This window comes from Balaenoptera borealis (assembly GCF_965194805.1).
Source record: "Balaenoptera borealis genome assembly, chromosome: 3".
Lineage (NCBI taxonomy): Eukaryota > Metazoa > Chordata > Mammalia > Artiodactyla > Balaenopteridae > Balaenoptera > Balaenoptera borealis.
The window spans coordinates 59,212,043-59,227,739 of NC_138866.1; the positions used below are offsets into that span (position 1 = coordinate 59,212,043).

A 15,697-nucleotide genomic window follows, 5' to 3' on the forward strand; every position below is an offset into this window, starting at 1 on the left:
CCACATGCCACGGAGCAACTGGGCCCGTGAGCCACAATTACTGAGCCTGCGCGTCTGGAGCCTGTGCTCCGCAGCAAGAGAGGCCGCGATGGTGAGAGGCCTGCGCACCGCGATGAAGAGTGGCTCCCGCTTGCCAAAACTAGAGAAAGCCCTCGCACAGAAACGAAGACCCAACACAGCCAAAAATAAATAAATAAATAAAATGGGAGGAGTCATTGTATGCATTTCATAGTTATTGTGAAGTGGATGTGAGTTACTGCATGTAGATTTCTTATAAAAAAAAATCCTCAACAAAATACTAGTAAACAGAATCCAACAACACATTAAAAGGATCATACACCATGATCAAGTGGGATTTATCCCAGGGATGCAAGGATTCTTCAATATACGCAAATCAATCAATGTGATACACCATATTAACAAATTGAAGAATAAAAACCACATGATCATCTCAACAGATGCAGAAAAAGTTTTGACAAAATTCAACATCCATGTATGATAAAATCTCTCCAGAAAGTGGGCATAGAGGGAACTTACCTCAACATAATAAAGGCCATATATGACAAACCCACAGCCAACATCATTCTCAATGGTGAAAAACTGAAAGCACTTCCTCTAAGATCAGGAACAAGACAAGGATGTCCACTCTCACCACTATTATTCAACATAGTTTTGGAAGTCCTAGCCACGGCAATCAGAGAAGAAAAAGAAATAAAAGGAATACAAATTGGAAAAGAAGAAGTAAAGCCGTCACTGTTTGCCGATGACATGATACTATACATAGAGAATCCTAAAGATGCCACCAGAAAACTACTAGAACTAATCAATGAATTTGGTAAAGTTGCAGGATACAAAATTCATGCACAGAAACCTCTTGCATTCCTATACACTAATGATGAAAAATCTGAAAGAGAAATTAAGGAAACACTAACATTTACCATTGCAACAAAAAGAATAAAATACCTAGGAATAAACCAACCTAGGGAGACAAAAGACCTGTATGAAGAAAACTATAAGACACTGATGAAAGAAATTAAAGATGATACAAACAGATGGAGATATACCATGTTCTTGGACTGGAAGAATCAATATTGTGAAAATGACTATACTACCCAAAGCAATCTACAGATTCAATGCAATTGCTATCAAATTACCAATGGCCTTTTTTACAGAACTAGAACAAAAAATCTTAAAATTTGTATGGAGACACAAAAGACCCCGAATAACCAAAGCAGTCGTGAGGGAAAAAAAAACGAGCTGGAAGAATCAGACTCCCTGACTTCAGACTATACTACAAAGCTACAGTAATCAAGACAATATGGTACTGGCACAAAAACAGAAATATAGAGCAATGGAACAGGATAGGAAGCCCAGAGATAAACCCACACACCTATGGTCAACTAATCTATGACAAAGGAGGCAAGGATATACAGTGGAGAAAAGACAGTCTCTTCAATAAGTAGACAGCTACAGGTAAAAGAATGAAAATAGAACACTCCCTAACACCACACACAAAAATAAACTCAAAATGAATAAGAGACCTAAATGTAAAACCAGACACTATAAAACTCTTAGAGGAAAACATAGGAAGAAAACTCTTTGACATAAATCACAGCAAGATCTTTTTTGATCCACCTCCTAGAGTAATGGAAATAAAAACAAAGATAAACAAATAGGACCTAATGAAACTTAAAAGCTTTTGCAAAGCAAAGGAAACTACAAACAAGACGAAAAGACAACCCTCAGAATGAGAGAAAATATTTGCAAACGAATCAACGGACAAAGGATTAATCTCCAAAATATATAAACAGCTCATGCAGCTCAACATTAAAAAAACAAACAACCCAATCCAAAAATGGGCAGAAGACCTAAATAGACATTTCTCCAAAGAAGACATACAGATGGCCAAGAAGCACATGAAAAGCTGTTCAACATCACTAATTATGAGAGAAATGCAAATCAAAACTACAATGAGGTATCACCTCACTCCTGTTAGAATGGGCATCATCAGAAAATCTACAAACAACAAATGCTGGAGAGGGTGTGGAGAAAAGGGAACCCTCCTGCACTGTTGGTGGGAATGTAAATTGATACAGCCACTATGGAGAACAATATGGAGGTTCCTTAAAAAACAAAAAATAGAATTACCATATGACCCAGCAATCCCACTACTGGGCATATACCCAGAGAAAACCATAATTCAAAAAGACACATGCACCCCAATGATCACTGCAGCAGTATTTACAATAACCAGGTCACGGAAGCAACCTAAATGCCCATCGACAGACGAATGGATAAAGAAGATGTGGTACATATATACAATGGAATAATCTCAGCCATAAAAAGGAATGAAATTGGGTCATTTGTAGAGACGGGGATGAATCTAGAGGCTGTCATACAGAGTGAAGTAAGTCAGAAAGAGAAAAACAAATATCATATATTAATGCATATATGTGGAACCTAAAAAAATGGTACAGATGAACCGGTTTGCAGAGCAGAAATTGAGACACAGATGTAGAGAACAAACGTATGGACACCAAGGGGGGAAAGGTGGGGGGGGGGGGGTGTGTGTGATGAATTGGGAGATTGGGGTTGATATATATACACTAATATGTATAAAATGGATAACTAATAAGAACCTGCTGTATAAAAAAAAAGATAAAATAAAATTCAAAACTTCAAAGAAAAAAAAAATGGAAGAAGATATCCCACACAAACAATAACCAAAGAAGAGCTAGAGTGGCCATATTATTATCAGACAAAATAGACTTTAAGAGAAAAATTGTTATTAGTAACAAAGAAGGACATTATATAATGATAAAAGGGTCTATCCATCAAGATGTAACAATTATAAACATATATCCACCTCACAATAGAGCTCCAAAATATATGAAATAAAAACTAGTATAAATGAAAGGAAAAATAGACAGTTCAATAGTAATTAGAGTCCTTAAGACTCTACTTTCGATCATGAATAACAAACAGTCAGAAGATTAGCAAGGAAATAGAAAACTTGAACAACGCTATATACCAACATGTATCTACAGAGCACTCCACTCAACAACAGCAGAATACACTTTCTTCTCAAATGCACATGAAACATTCTCCAGGCTAGACCATATGCCAGGCCTTAACCAAGTCTCAATATTTTAAAAGCTTGAAATCATACAAAGTATGATTTCTGATCATAATGGAATAAAATTAGAAATTAATAACAGAAGCAAATTTGGAAAATTCATGAATAGGTGAAATACTCCTAAATAACCCACGGGTCAAAAAAGAAATCACAAGAGAAATCAGAAAATACTTTGAGATGAAAGAAAACAAAACATTCCAAATTTATGGAATGCAGTTAAAACAGTGCTCAGAGAGAAATTTATTGCTATAAAAGCCTACATTTTTAAAAAATAAGATCTTAAATCAATAGCCCAACCTAACCCTAAACCTTAAGGAACTAGAAAAAGAGCAAAATAAACCCAAAACAAGCAGAAGGAAGAAAATAATAAAGACTACAGCAGAATCAAACAAAAAAGTAACACAGAAAAATACAGAAAAAACAAAACCAAATGGGGAAGCTGGGATGAAGTTAGAGAGTAGCACTGACATATATACACTACCAAATGTAAAATGGATGGCTAGTGGGAAGCTGCTGCATAGCACAGGGAGATGAGCTCAATGCTGTGTGACAACCTAGAGAGGTGGGATAGGGAGGATGGGAGGGAGGCTCAAGAGGGAGGGGATATGGGGATATATGTATACATACAGCTGATTCACTTTGTTGTACAGCAGAAACTAACACAACACTGTAAAGCAATAATACTCCAGTAAAGATAAAAACAAACAAATATTGGTTTTGGGGAGAAAAAAAATCAACAAAATCAAGCAACAAAATTGACAAATCTGTAGCTAGATTAACCAAGAAAAAGAGAAGACTCAAATTACTAAAACCAGTAATTAAAGTATTACTAGCAATCTTACAGAAACGAAAAAGATCTTGAGAACAATAGTATGTCAACAAATTACATAACCTAGGTGAAACTGACAAATTACTAAAAACACATAAACTACTAAAACTAACTCAAGAAGAAACAGAAAATCTGATTAGACCTAAGACAAATAAATAGACTGAGTTAGTACAGTTGGCCCTTCGTATCCATGGGTTCTGCAGCCACAGATTCAACTAACTGTAGATTAAAAAAAAAATTTTTTTTATTTTCCAGAAAGTTCCAAAAAGCAAAACTTAAATTCGCCACACACTGGCAACTACTTACATAGCATTTACATTTTATTCGGTATTATAAGGAATCTAGAGATGATTTAAAATATACAGGAGGAAGGATGTGCATAGGTTATTTACAAATACTATGCCATTTTATGAAAGGGACTTGAGCATCCTCCAATTTTGGTATTCATGGGGGTCCTGGAACCAATCCCCTGTGGATACCAACAAAGAAAGACCCAGGGCCAGTTGGATTCAGTAGTGAATTATACCAAAAGTTTACTGAAGAATTAACACCAATCATTCTCAAACTCTTCCAGAAAACAAAAGAGGAGGAACTCTTCCTAACTCATTCATTCTATGAGGCCAGTATTACCCTGATATGATAGTCAGACAAATACATCACAAGAAAAGAAAACCACACATCAATATTTGTTATAAACATAGATGCAAAATCCTCAACAAAATACTAGCAAAGCAAATCCAGCAGCATGTAAAAACAATTATATATCATGACAGTGGAATTTATTACAAGAATACAAGGTTGGTTCAACACACAAAACTAAACCAATGTTAAACACAATATTAAAAGAATAAAGAAGGAAAAAACCCATGATCACTCAACAGACAAAGAAAAGAGATTTAACAAAATCCAACACCCTTTCAGGATCAAAGCACTCAACAAACTAGGACTGAAGGGAACTTCCTCAACCTTATAAGGGGCATCTATGAAAAAACAGCTCACATACTTAACAGGGCAAGGCTGAAAGCTTTCACCTTAAGACCAGTAACAAGACAGGGATGTTCACTCTCTCCACATTGATTCAACATTGTACTAGAGATTCTAACCAGGCAATTAGGCAAGAAAAAGAAATAAAAGGCACCCAGACTGGGGGAAAAAAAAAAGTAAAACTATCTCCATTTGAAGATGACATAATCTCACATATAAAAAAAAAAATCCTAAACCATACATACATACACACACACACACACACACACACACACACAAACACACACACAAACTATTAGAGCTAACAAACAAGTTCAGGAAAGCTGTAGGATACAAAATCAAAAGAGAAAAATCAGTCATATTTCTATACAACAGCAATGAGCCACCTGAAAATGAAATTAAGAAAACATTTCCATTTACAACAGAAAAAAAAATACTTAGGAATAAATTTAACAAAGTTAAGTGGAAATCTTATACTCTGAAAACTACAAAACACTGTTGAAAGAAAGTAAATAAGATCTAAATAAATGGAAATACATCCCATGTTCATAGATTGGAAGACTTAATATTGTCAAGATGGCAATACTCTCCGAATTTATGTACAGAGTCAATGCAATCCCTATCAAAATTCCAAATGCCTCTTTCATAAAAACAGACAAGCAGATCCTAAAATTCATATGGAAATGCAAGGGATAGCATTTCCTTTTATAGAGATATATAGTCATAGATACATACAAACATACATACGTATGGTTGTCTATCTATCTATCTACACACATATTAGCCAAAACAATATTGAAAATGAAGAACAATGTTGGAGTATTCATACTTCCCTATTTCAAAACTTACTACAAAGTTACAATAATAAAGACAGCTTGGTAATAGCCTAAGGAAAGACATAGAGACCAATGGAGTAGAAATGAGTATCCAGAAATAAACTCTTAAACTTACCGTCAATTATGATGGAAAGTTATACCATGTTCATGGACTGGAAGAATTAATATTGTTAAAATAGCTATACTGCCCAAGGCAATCTACAGATTCAATGCAACCTCTATCAAATTACCAAAGGCATTTTTCACAGAACTAGAACAAATAATTTTAAAATTTGTATGGAAACACAAAAAAACCCGTATAGCCAAAACAATCTTGAGAAAGATGAACAGAGCCAGAAGAATCATGCTCCCTGACCTCAGACTATACTACAAAGCTATAATAATCAAGCCAGTATGGTACTGGCACAAAAACAGACACATAGATCAATGGAACAGAATAGAGAGCTCAGAAATAAATCCACACACTTATGGTCAATTAATCTATGACAAAGGAGGCAAGAATATACAACTGGGAAAAGACAGTCTCTTCAATACGTGGTGCTGGGAAAACTGGACAGCTACATGTAAAAGAATGAAATTAGAATATTTTCTCACACCATATACAAAAATAAACTCAAAGTGGATTAAAGACCTAAATGTAAGATCAGAAACCATAAAAACTCCTGGAAGGGGGCTTCCCTGGTGGCTCAGTGGTTAAGAATCCACCTGCCAATGCAGGAGACATGGGTTTGAGCCCTGGTCCAGGAAGATCCCACATGCCGTGGAGCAACTATGCCCGTGCGCCACAACTACTGAGCCTGCTCTAGAGCCCACGAGCGACAACTACTGAGCCCGTGTGCCACAACTACTGAAGCCCACGTGCCTAGAGCCCGTGCTCCGCAACAAGAGAAGCCACCGCAATGATAAGCCCACGCACCACAATGAAGAGTAGCCCTCACTCGCTGCAACTAGAGAAAGCCTACATGCAGCAATGAAGACCCAACACAGTCAAAAATAAATAAATAAAATAAATAATTTAAAAAAAAAAAACTCCTGGAAGAAAACATAGGCAGAACACTTTTTGACAAAAATTATAGCAATATTTTTTTGGATCTGTCACCTAAGGCAAAGGAAACAAAAGTAAAAATAAACAAACAAGGCCTAATTAAACTTAAAAGCCTTTGCACAGCAAATGAAACCATCTACAAAATGAAAAGACAACCTACTGAATGGGAGAAAATATTTGCCAATGACCTGACCAATAAAGGGTTAATATCCAAAATATATAAACAGTTCATACAATTCTATGTCAAAAACACACACAACCCAATTTAAAAATGAGTGAAAGACCTGAAAAGACATTTTTCCAAAGAAGACAAACAGATGGCCAACAGGCACATAAAAAGACGCTCAACATCGCTAATCATCAGAGAAATGCAAATCAAAACCACAATGAGATATCACCTCATACCTGTCAGAAAGGTTATCATCAAAAAGACCACAAACCACAAATGCTGGCAAGGATGTGGAGAAAAGGGAACCCTTGGACACTGTTGGTGGGAATGTAAACTGGTGCAGCCACTGTGGAAAACATTATGGAGGTTTCTCAAAAAACTAAAAATAGAGCTACCATATGATACAGCAATTCCACTCCTGGGCATACATCCGAAGAATACAAAGATTAATTTGAAAAGATACACGCACCACAATGTTCATTGCAGCATTACTTACAATTGCCAATATATGGAAGCAACCTAAGTGTCCATCAACAGATGAATGGATAAAGAAGATGTGACAGATACAGATATAGATACAATGGAATATTACTCAGTCATAAAAAAGAATAAAATTTTGCCATTTGCAACAACATGGGAACCTGGAGGGTATTATGCTTAGTAAAATGACTGAGACAGAGAAAGACAGATACTGTATGTTATCACTGTGTGTGGGATCTAAAAAAATAAAACAAGTGAATACAACAAAACAGAAACTGACTCACAGATATAATGAACAAACTAGTGGTTACCAGTGGGGAGAGGGGAGGGGCAGGAAAAAGGGAGGGGGTTAAGATGTACAAACTACTATGCATAAAGTAAATACGCTACAAGGATATATTGTACAGCACAGGGAATATTGTCAATATTTTATAATAACTTTAAATGGAGGATAATCTATAGAAGTTCTGAATCACTATGTTGTACACCTGAAACTAATATAATATTGTAAATGAACTATATCAATAAAAAAAATTATGGTCAATTGATTTTTAACAGCAGTACCAATACAAAATTAATGAGGAAAGAGGAGTCTTTTCAACAAATGGTATTGGGACAAGTGAATATCTACCCGCTAACACAAGAATCTGAACCCATACTTTATACCATATATAAAAATTAATTTTAAATGGATCACAGACCTTAATGTAAGAAAAAACTCTTAGAAGGAAGCACAGATGTAAATCTTTGTGGCCTTATTTTAAACATTGGTTTCATAGATATAACACCAAAAGCATACGCAACCAAAGGAAAAAAAAAAGATAAACTAGATTTCATCAAAATTAAAAACCTTGGTGCTTCAAAGGTCACCATCAAGAAAGTAAAAAGACAATCCACAGAATAGGAGAAAATATTTGCAAATCATATACCTGATAAGGGTCTAATTTCATTAATATATAAAGAACTCTTATGACTTCAACAATAAAAAGACAAATAATCCAATTTTTTAAATGGTAAAAGAACTGAATAGATATTTCTCCAAAGAAGACAACACAAATGGCCAATAAGCACATGTGAGGTTGTTCAACATCATTAGTCATTAGGGGACTGCAAATCAAAACCACAATGAGATATACCACTTTACACTCATCATTAGAGTGACTATTTAGAAAAAAAAAGTATCGGAGAGGATGTGGGAAATTCGACCCTCATAAACTGCCGGTGGGGATGTAAAATGGTACAGCATCTGTGGAAAACAATTTGGCAGTTCTTCCAAAAGTTAAACATTCAGTAAATATGATCCAGTAATTCCACTCCTAGGTATATACCCAAGAGAACTGAAAATATTCATTAAAAAAATTTGTACATGAATGCCCATAGTAGCATTAGTCATAGTAGTCAAAAAGTACAAACAACCCAAATATCCATTAAACTATGAATGAATATTCAAAATATAGTATATCTAGACAGTGAAATACTTTTCAGCCATAAAAAGGAATGAAGTACTGTTACATGGTACAACACGAAAGACTCTTGAAAGTGTGCTAAGTAGATGAAGCCAGACACAAAAGGCCACATATCGTATGATCCATTTACATGAAATGTCCAGAATAGACAAATTCATAGAGAAAGTAGATTAGTGGTGGCCAAGGGATGGAGTGAGGTGAGAATTGGGAATGACTACTAATAAGGACAGGGTTTCTTTTTAGGGTGATAAAAATATTCCAAAGTTGTGGTGATAGCTGCACAACACAATGAACATTAAAAAAAAAAAAATCACTGAATTCGATACTATAAAAGGGTAAATTTTATGTTATATGATTATACCTCAATAAAAAATTATTTTTTAACTTAAAAAAAAAATTAAAAAGCAGAGCAGTGTTGTGCTATCCTAGGCCCCAGGCCAGTGTTGTGAGCATAGTGCATTTAGCCAAAAAAGTCATCCAGATGAAGATATTGTTCACAGAGTTGTTTTTCGTGAAAAAAGGGAAATATGTGCAATCTGAAATTCTCTCTCATCCCACAAATCCTTATCTTTCTATATATCCTATCTCTTTGAATAAGTTGCCATAACCAGAAACTGGGAGTCATTCTAGATTCCTTTTCTCTCTCTGATCCTTTGCATACAATCATTAAATTCCTACCCACTATAGTTCTTAGCTACTAAATATTTCCCATTCAGTACCCTCTTCTCTACCCCTACTTGACGACTCTGTCACCTCTCCCTTACACCCTGCTTCTAGTTTTGTTGTCCTTACACCTAACCTACATACTACTAACAGGAAGATCTATTTAAACCAAAAGTCTAACCACTGCAATACTTCAAGGGCTCTTCAGCACCTACATCACTTGGAATAAACTTATGCCTCCAACAAGCATCACTGCACATCACTCCCTGAGCCCACTTTACACTCTAGTAATACTGCTCCCAGTCTGCTGTACATACCATGTTGTTTTCATTCCTGCTCTACTGAAGCTATTCGCTCAGCCTGGAAAGGCTTTCATAAACACTCAAGAAAATGACTTAGGTGTCTTTTCAAGGAACGCGAAGTTTCAGTACTAAAAGGAATTCATTTCAGAGGATCTGTCCTCAAGTTTCTCACTGTCGGGGAAACCACGTGTTATTGACCTCTGTTCAAAATAAATAACAGGACCGAAAGGCTAATTCATTTTAGGAATCGGGGAAACACACCCTTGTAAAGTCCTGCTAAGCTAATGCTCTCTTCACATTCCTGATCTCCAGGTCCCCTTACACCACACAAAAAAACCGCCCAGGCATCCTAGGAACCTGGCTACTGTCTCGGACACAGGCCGTAGCCCGGCGACAGGTGAGAACTGGCTTCAGGACCTCCGACCACCGCCGCTCAGACCCCAAAGCCAAAATCGGCTGCTACCTTCCCCGGGCGGCTCCCGCGACCCCTGAGCCAAGTGACCCGGATCGCGCCTGGACTCACCCGGCGAAGCTTTCCCAGGACCAGCCCCAAGTGCGGCTGAGAGACAGTCCCGGGCCCCTCCATGGCGTCAAGGCTGCCCTGGCAGTCGGCGCCGTATCCAGGGCCTGGCCGAGCCACCGCCAGCGGGACCGGACACGCAGCGTCCGGTCCGGAACCCAAACCCGCACCCGGCAACCGGAGCAGACCACTGCGGAGCCGGCTGCGGGGAGGTCCCAGAGATGAACGGCGCCTACGGGTCTCAAGTGTCCACGCTGCCCAGCCGGGGAGCTTCGGCCCCTAGGTTACGCTTTGCGTCCTGAAGATCCGAAGGCCCAAGCCCGCCCGCACGAGCCTGCGACCTGCACTCTCCTCGCCGCCCTACCCCTCGGTTTGGTTTCGGCCAGACCGCCGCACGGAGGCGGGGTCGCGGGGACTCCGTTAATTTCCCCTCCTACTTCGCGCGAGGTTCGTAGACGTGTCCCGGTAGTTCTCTCTTAAAGGGGCCGGGGCTCTACCTGGCGGAGCTACCCAGCCTTGGAAATCGAGAGGCTTGGGGCTGGTAGAATGGGATTCGACCTCGGGGCCTGCTCTGTGGTGTGGGCCGCACCGCCCCGAACGTCAGGACTAGGTCTCAGGAGCCCCCACCTCGGGTGCCGGCGGCGAGGCTTCTCCCGGAGGCCCCTCGGCGTAGCCCAGCGGGGTGAGCGCGACGCGCCCCCTCGGCCCGGGTGCCGGCGCCTGGCCCAGCCCCAGCCCCCATCGCTTTCCTCTCGCAGCCCCGCTAGAGCCTGCTGTCCGCACCCCACGGAAGCCCTGACGGCGTCGTACCCTGGGGGAGCCCGCCGACCCAGGGAAACCGGCCGCCGTCTTCATTCCTGTCAGAAAATGGCTTGCAGGGCCCGCGCCTGCTGCCAGCCGTGTCCGGACTTTGGCCAGGAAGGCGTCTCGGGTCAGCTGTGGTCTGGGCAAAGTTTAACCTCTCCCACGCAAGAGGACATCGATCGGGCCTCCTCCGCCCAGCGGAGGGTTCGAGGGCTTTACTCACTTTTACCTGAGTTACCTGGGCACTTGCTGGGCAAACCTCTTTAAACTCCATGAACTCCTAGGTACCCAAATGCTAAATCAAACCCGTATGGACCTTAGCTGGGCGCGTGCTGTTCTCCTCTGAGGAAGGGAAGCTAAAAGTAGCATCTTGCCCTCTAAACTTAGGACCCTATATTTAGGTCTGTTGAATAAAATACCCAGGGCTGGATCTGTTCTTGGAGATGGGTTTTAGTTAACACAGGTGTAAAGGATCACCCATCTCTGAGTCTTCTAATTGAAGTCCTTCATGAACCAACTCAAAAAGCCACAGATACTTCTTCCTAAACAAATCACCCGAGAGAACTCAATAATTGAACAGAATCTTAGTTCCTTAGGAAACTTCCCTAATGTTAAGCTCTAGCAGCAACAGAACTATTGTGCCAAAAAGAATCCAGAAATGGCCCAAGTTCACGGCAAGTGATTTTCAGGACCAAAATGCAGGCTAGTTTTTTGGAACTCAAAGTGCTCTCTCTCATTTGCCACATCAGCCTAAGGAGTTTCAGGAACTTTCACAAGTAGCAAAGAGTAGCAGCAATTGCTTAATGATTCTCCAGTTTTAAGGTATTACACAACCTTCATAGTGTTGGACAGTGTGTGCTGAAACTAAACTATGTGAATAGTTTACTGAAATCAAAACAGAAGGGGCTTCCCTGGTGGCGCAGTGGTTAAGAATCCGCCTTCCAGTGTAGGGGACACGGGTTCGAGCCCTGGTCCGGGAGGATCCCACATGCCGCATAGAGCAACCAAGCCCATGCGCCACAACTATTGAGCTTGTGCTCTGGATCCCACGAGCCACAACTACTGAGCCTGTGCTCTGGAGCCCATGCTCCGCGACAAGAGAAGCCACTGCAATGAGAATCCCGCGCACTGCAACGAAGAGTGGCCCCCGCTCGCTGTAACTAGAGAAAGCCCGCGTGCAGCTACGAAGACCCAATGCAGCCAAAAATAAATAAACTAATTAATAAATTAATTTTAAAAATCTAAACAGAAGCATAACCAAAATTTAGAATTTCAAAGGATCTTAGAACAACAACATATGCCTCAATTAAAACACTGTATTACTGAATGAAAATTCTTCAGTAAGTCTGAACATTTTCAGGGAACTCCAGAATCGTTAGCTTTCAGGATTTATTTACAACGTAAAACATTTTTTTAAAAAATCCCTTTGCCCTCCCTGAGACAGTCTGTGTCCTTTTCTAGTTTTTCAATAATTACCATTCCAAATATTAAAAACATAGAGCAGGGACAAAAGGATAAATGAAATTTAAAAGAAAAATCTACAAGTTTCCCCATGGCAAAAACAGTAAAACTTAAACTCAATGCCAGGTTCAAACCTAATTTCTTTTCTGCACACTTAGTAGTCATACAGAAACTTACCTCTTCCTCTAGATCTTTCAATTCCATTTTTAAAAAGGTTCATGTTAATATATTCTAATACGTAAATAAAGTTCTACTAAACTCCTCATATCCTTGAGAAAGATTTCAGATTCTAATACATCCTGCACTCTTGTGTTTCCACACTGTGATCCTGCTTTGACACTTGTGTGGTAAAGGGGTGCTATAGGTGGAGTTGCGACTACCAACCCATAATCTAATTTCATGGACATAACTCCTGATTAATTCTTCCTTAAATGTCACGCATAGTACTACCCTCTTAAAATCTACAATTGAAAAGAGAAATACTAAATTAGGTAACTGATAAAAAGAAAATTGAATGTTTTATTCTATATTATATTCATATAGAGTACATGGTTTTTACCATGTGAAAGATATAAAAGTTTGTCCTCCTTAAGTAGATATGGGATTTTGCCATCTTATATAAGCTTACTTTAAAGGAAATGGAGAACAAATTCTGTTAGTGTTTGTGACAGCTGCTAGAAAGCATACAAGAACATTGGAAACATGCTAACCAGTACACCTTGTCCACAACCTAGAAACTGATTTCCCTTATGAAGGGCCCTGTTGCTAAACTGTAAACACTAGTTACTCCCATTTAATTAAACAGTCAGTGTCACAGGCTGTAGGATCTAGTCCTTCAAAAGAAAGTCAAACATGCTGAGCCACATCTTCATTCTCTGCACTAGTGATGTAAGAGTTGTTCTCAGAACATACTAAATCAGGAGCTACCTGTTGAACAAGAGCTGGGTAATTTCCATTGTTTATTCCGCATATAAATGAATATATTTATATATTTTTTTTTATTCTAGTTAAGAATATATAAAGGTTAGAACCCAAAGAGCCTCCTCAATTATAAAATAAAGTAGATTAAAAAGTGGTGTTGATTCCTATTACTTAAACAATTCAAAAAAAGTATTTTGTATACAAAATCTAACTGAAATTGTCAGTGAATAGAAACAATTACCTGAAGCATTTAGGCAAGAAGAAAAGGAAACACTTTTGCCTAAATTTAACTGGAAAATTGCTCAAATTTTCCATTTACTGCAGCTATTATGGATGCTTAATAGACCCACTAAGACTTAGAACTCCTGACCTGGCAGAAACTCTTCAGAGCATTTAGCCCAAACATTATGAACTTAAAGTCGTATAGAGGCCAAACAGTTGAAATAAGTATAGGGAAATGAAAACCGCATGTCTATTCAATGCAAGCGCTATTCAGCTTGAGCTTCTTGTTGCCACAGAAGAACGGAAGACTATGTATTACAGTCTTCTACTTTTTCAAGAGAACGCAGAAATCCAGATTTTTATATGAACTAACCTTTTAAATGTAGTCAACTGGTTCATAATTTTTAAACAATGCTCAAGCCAGCCAATGACCAGTCTGTCATCTAGTCTCTGCTACTGATATTACAGTTTTAAACCTGAGACTTCCCCAGAGAACAAGTGACTCTCCAAGGTCAGAAGATAATTAACAAATTTAAGTTCAATATTTTCATGTCTGAAGAATTTCATCCAAAATGGTTCAAGTAAAATGTATTTGATTATATTTAATGAGTCCACAAAAGTAAGCTTACTTAGCATAGCCTGTATTAAGTAATCACTTTATATGAAAGGTGAATATGGTGTACTAATAAATTATTTTTTAATTTAGTAACTTCACTGGTATAATTTTTGGGAGAGGGGGATGACAAGTGAGGGCTATGTCAGTTGGACATACTAACAAGTAGAATTAATTAAATGGGTAGTTGAAAGTTTTATTATGACTATTTTTATAAATTACATCATTATTATTAGTTTTCCTTTTCTCCTATGCTAGAGCAGATTTCTAAGTAATGTTTTTAATCAACATCTTCAACACCAAATCATACAGAGTAAATTAATCACTTCTCTGAACTTATTTACCAAGTAATGTCAACTCTCTGGAAACCAGCAAAGAAATAAAGTAAGGAGGAAGCCTCTGAAAGTAAAACAATATGTGTCATTAAGCCTAGTTTTCACAAATACTCTTACAGTCAGTGGCACCTGGTCACCCTAACTAAAAATCTGGTAAATTATCCTCACTTTTCCATTTTCTTCTCTTTGCTACATTCGATCAATCATTAAATCCAATGAAGTCTATCTACAAAAATCTACCTAGTTTGTCCTTCCAATCATTTTAACAACCACTATGAGATATTAGGCCAAAGGTTAAAAAATGTGGCTAGTGGGCCAGACCCAACCTACAGAATGTTTTGTCTGAACTGCATGATATTTTTTCTAATCTAAATATTTGCCAGCATTAAAAATTGGGAGATTTCACACAAAAGAACCCAGATTTCCAACTTTTCTTGAAATATCAGAAGATCTGGCAAAAACCAGGCTGAAGGTAAGTAGCAGCTACATCTTTCGGAGAAAGCATACACTCTCCAGCTGGCTACAGTTCTCACCTTTCCCTGTGCTGCACTCATTTCATTTGAGTTTATAAACCCTGTTTTAGACCTTCACCATTTATTTCCTGAACTAAAGTGATAACCTCTTGATTGGCCTCCCTGCCTCTGGTCTTTATCCGGTTCAATTCTTATTTGACAACGTTGACAGATAGACTTTAAAAATGAAACTTTTTCAGTTCACTCCCTACTTAAAATTCCTCAATAGTGCCCCATCATTTAAAAGATAGAGTTCAACTTCCTATCATAACATGCAAAGCTATTTTTTATATAATCCCAGTATACAACTTCAGTTTCACTCTGTATTCAATCAGACTGAATTGCTTATAGATCTCCAAAAATGCCAAGCTCTCTCCCACTTCTGTACTTTTAAAAATG

General features: G+C 38.4%; 1 protein-coding gene and 1 long non-coding RNA gene across 21 annotated transcripts in view; one reads left to right on the top strand and one right to left on the bottom strand.

Annotated features, from left to right (window-relative positions):
• Nucleotides 1-15,697, top strand: part of LOC309625132 — a 359,632-nt gene that overhangs the window by 298,402 nt on the left and 45,533 nt on the right. The window lies entirely within an intron of this gene.
• The window catches only part of MIA2 (MIA SH3 domain ER export factor 2), a 112,338-nt gene that overhangs the window by 72,574 nt on the left and 24,067 nt on the right, over nt 1-15,697 (bottom strand). For 3 of the 20 annotated variants that reach the window (XM_082384067.1, XM_082384075.1, XM_082384079.1), the window contains exon 1: nt 10,434-10,832. The exons of 7 other annotated variants lie outside the window; for them this stretch is intronic. Coding sequence is in view for 7 of the 13 variants with exons in the window: in XM_082384075.1 (XP_082240201.1) it covers nt 10,434-10,496 (63 nt within the window). In the remaining 6 variants the exon portion in view is untranslated. Of the gene's footprint in view, nt 1-10,433; nt 10,835-11,240; nt 11,359-11,463; nt 11,586-12,872; nt 13,700-15,697 lie in introns of those variants that run through there. 10 more of the 20 variants (XM_082384070.1, XM_082384066.1, XM_082384065.1 and 7 more) reach the window with 10 other exon arrangements.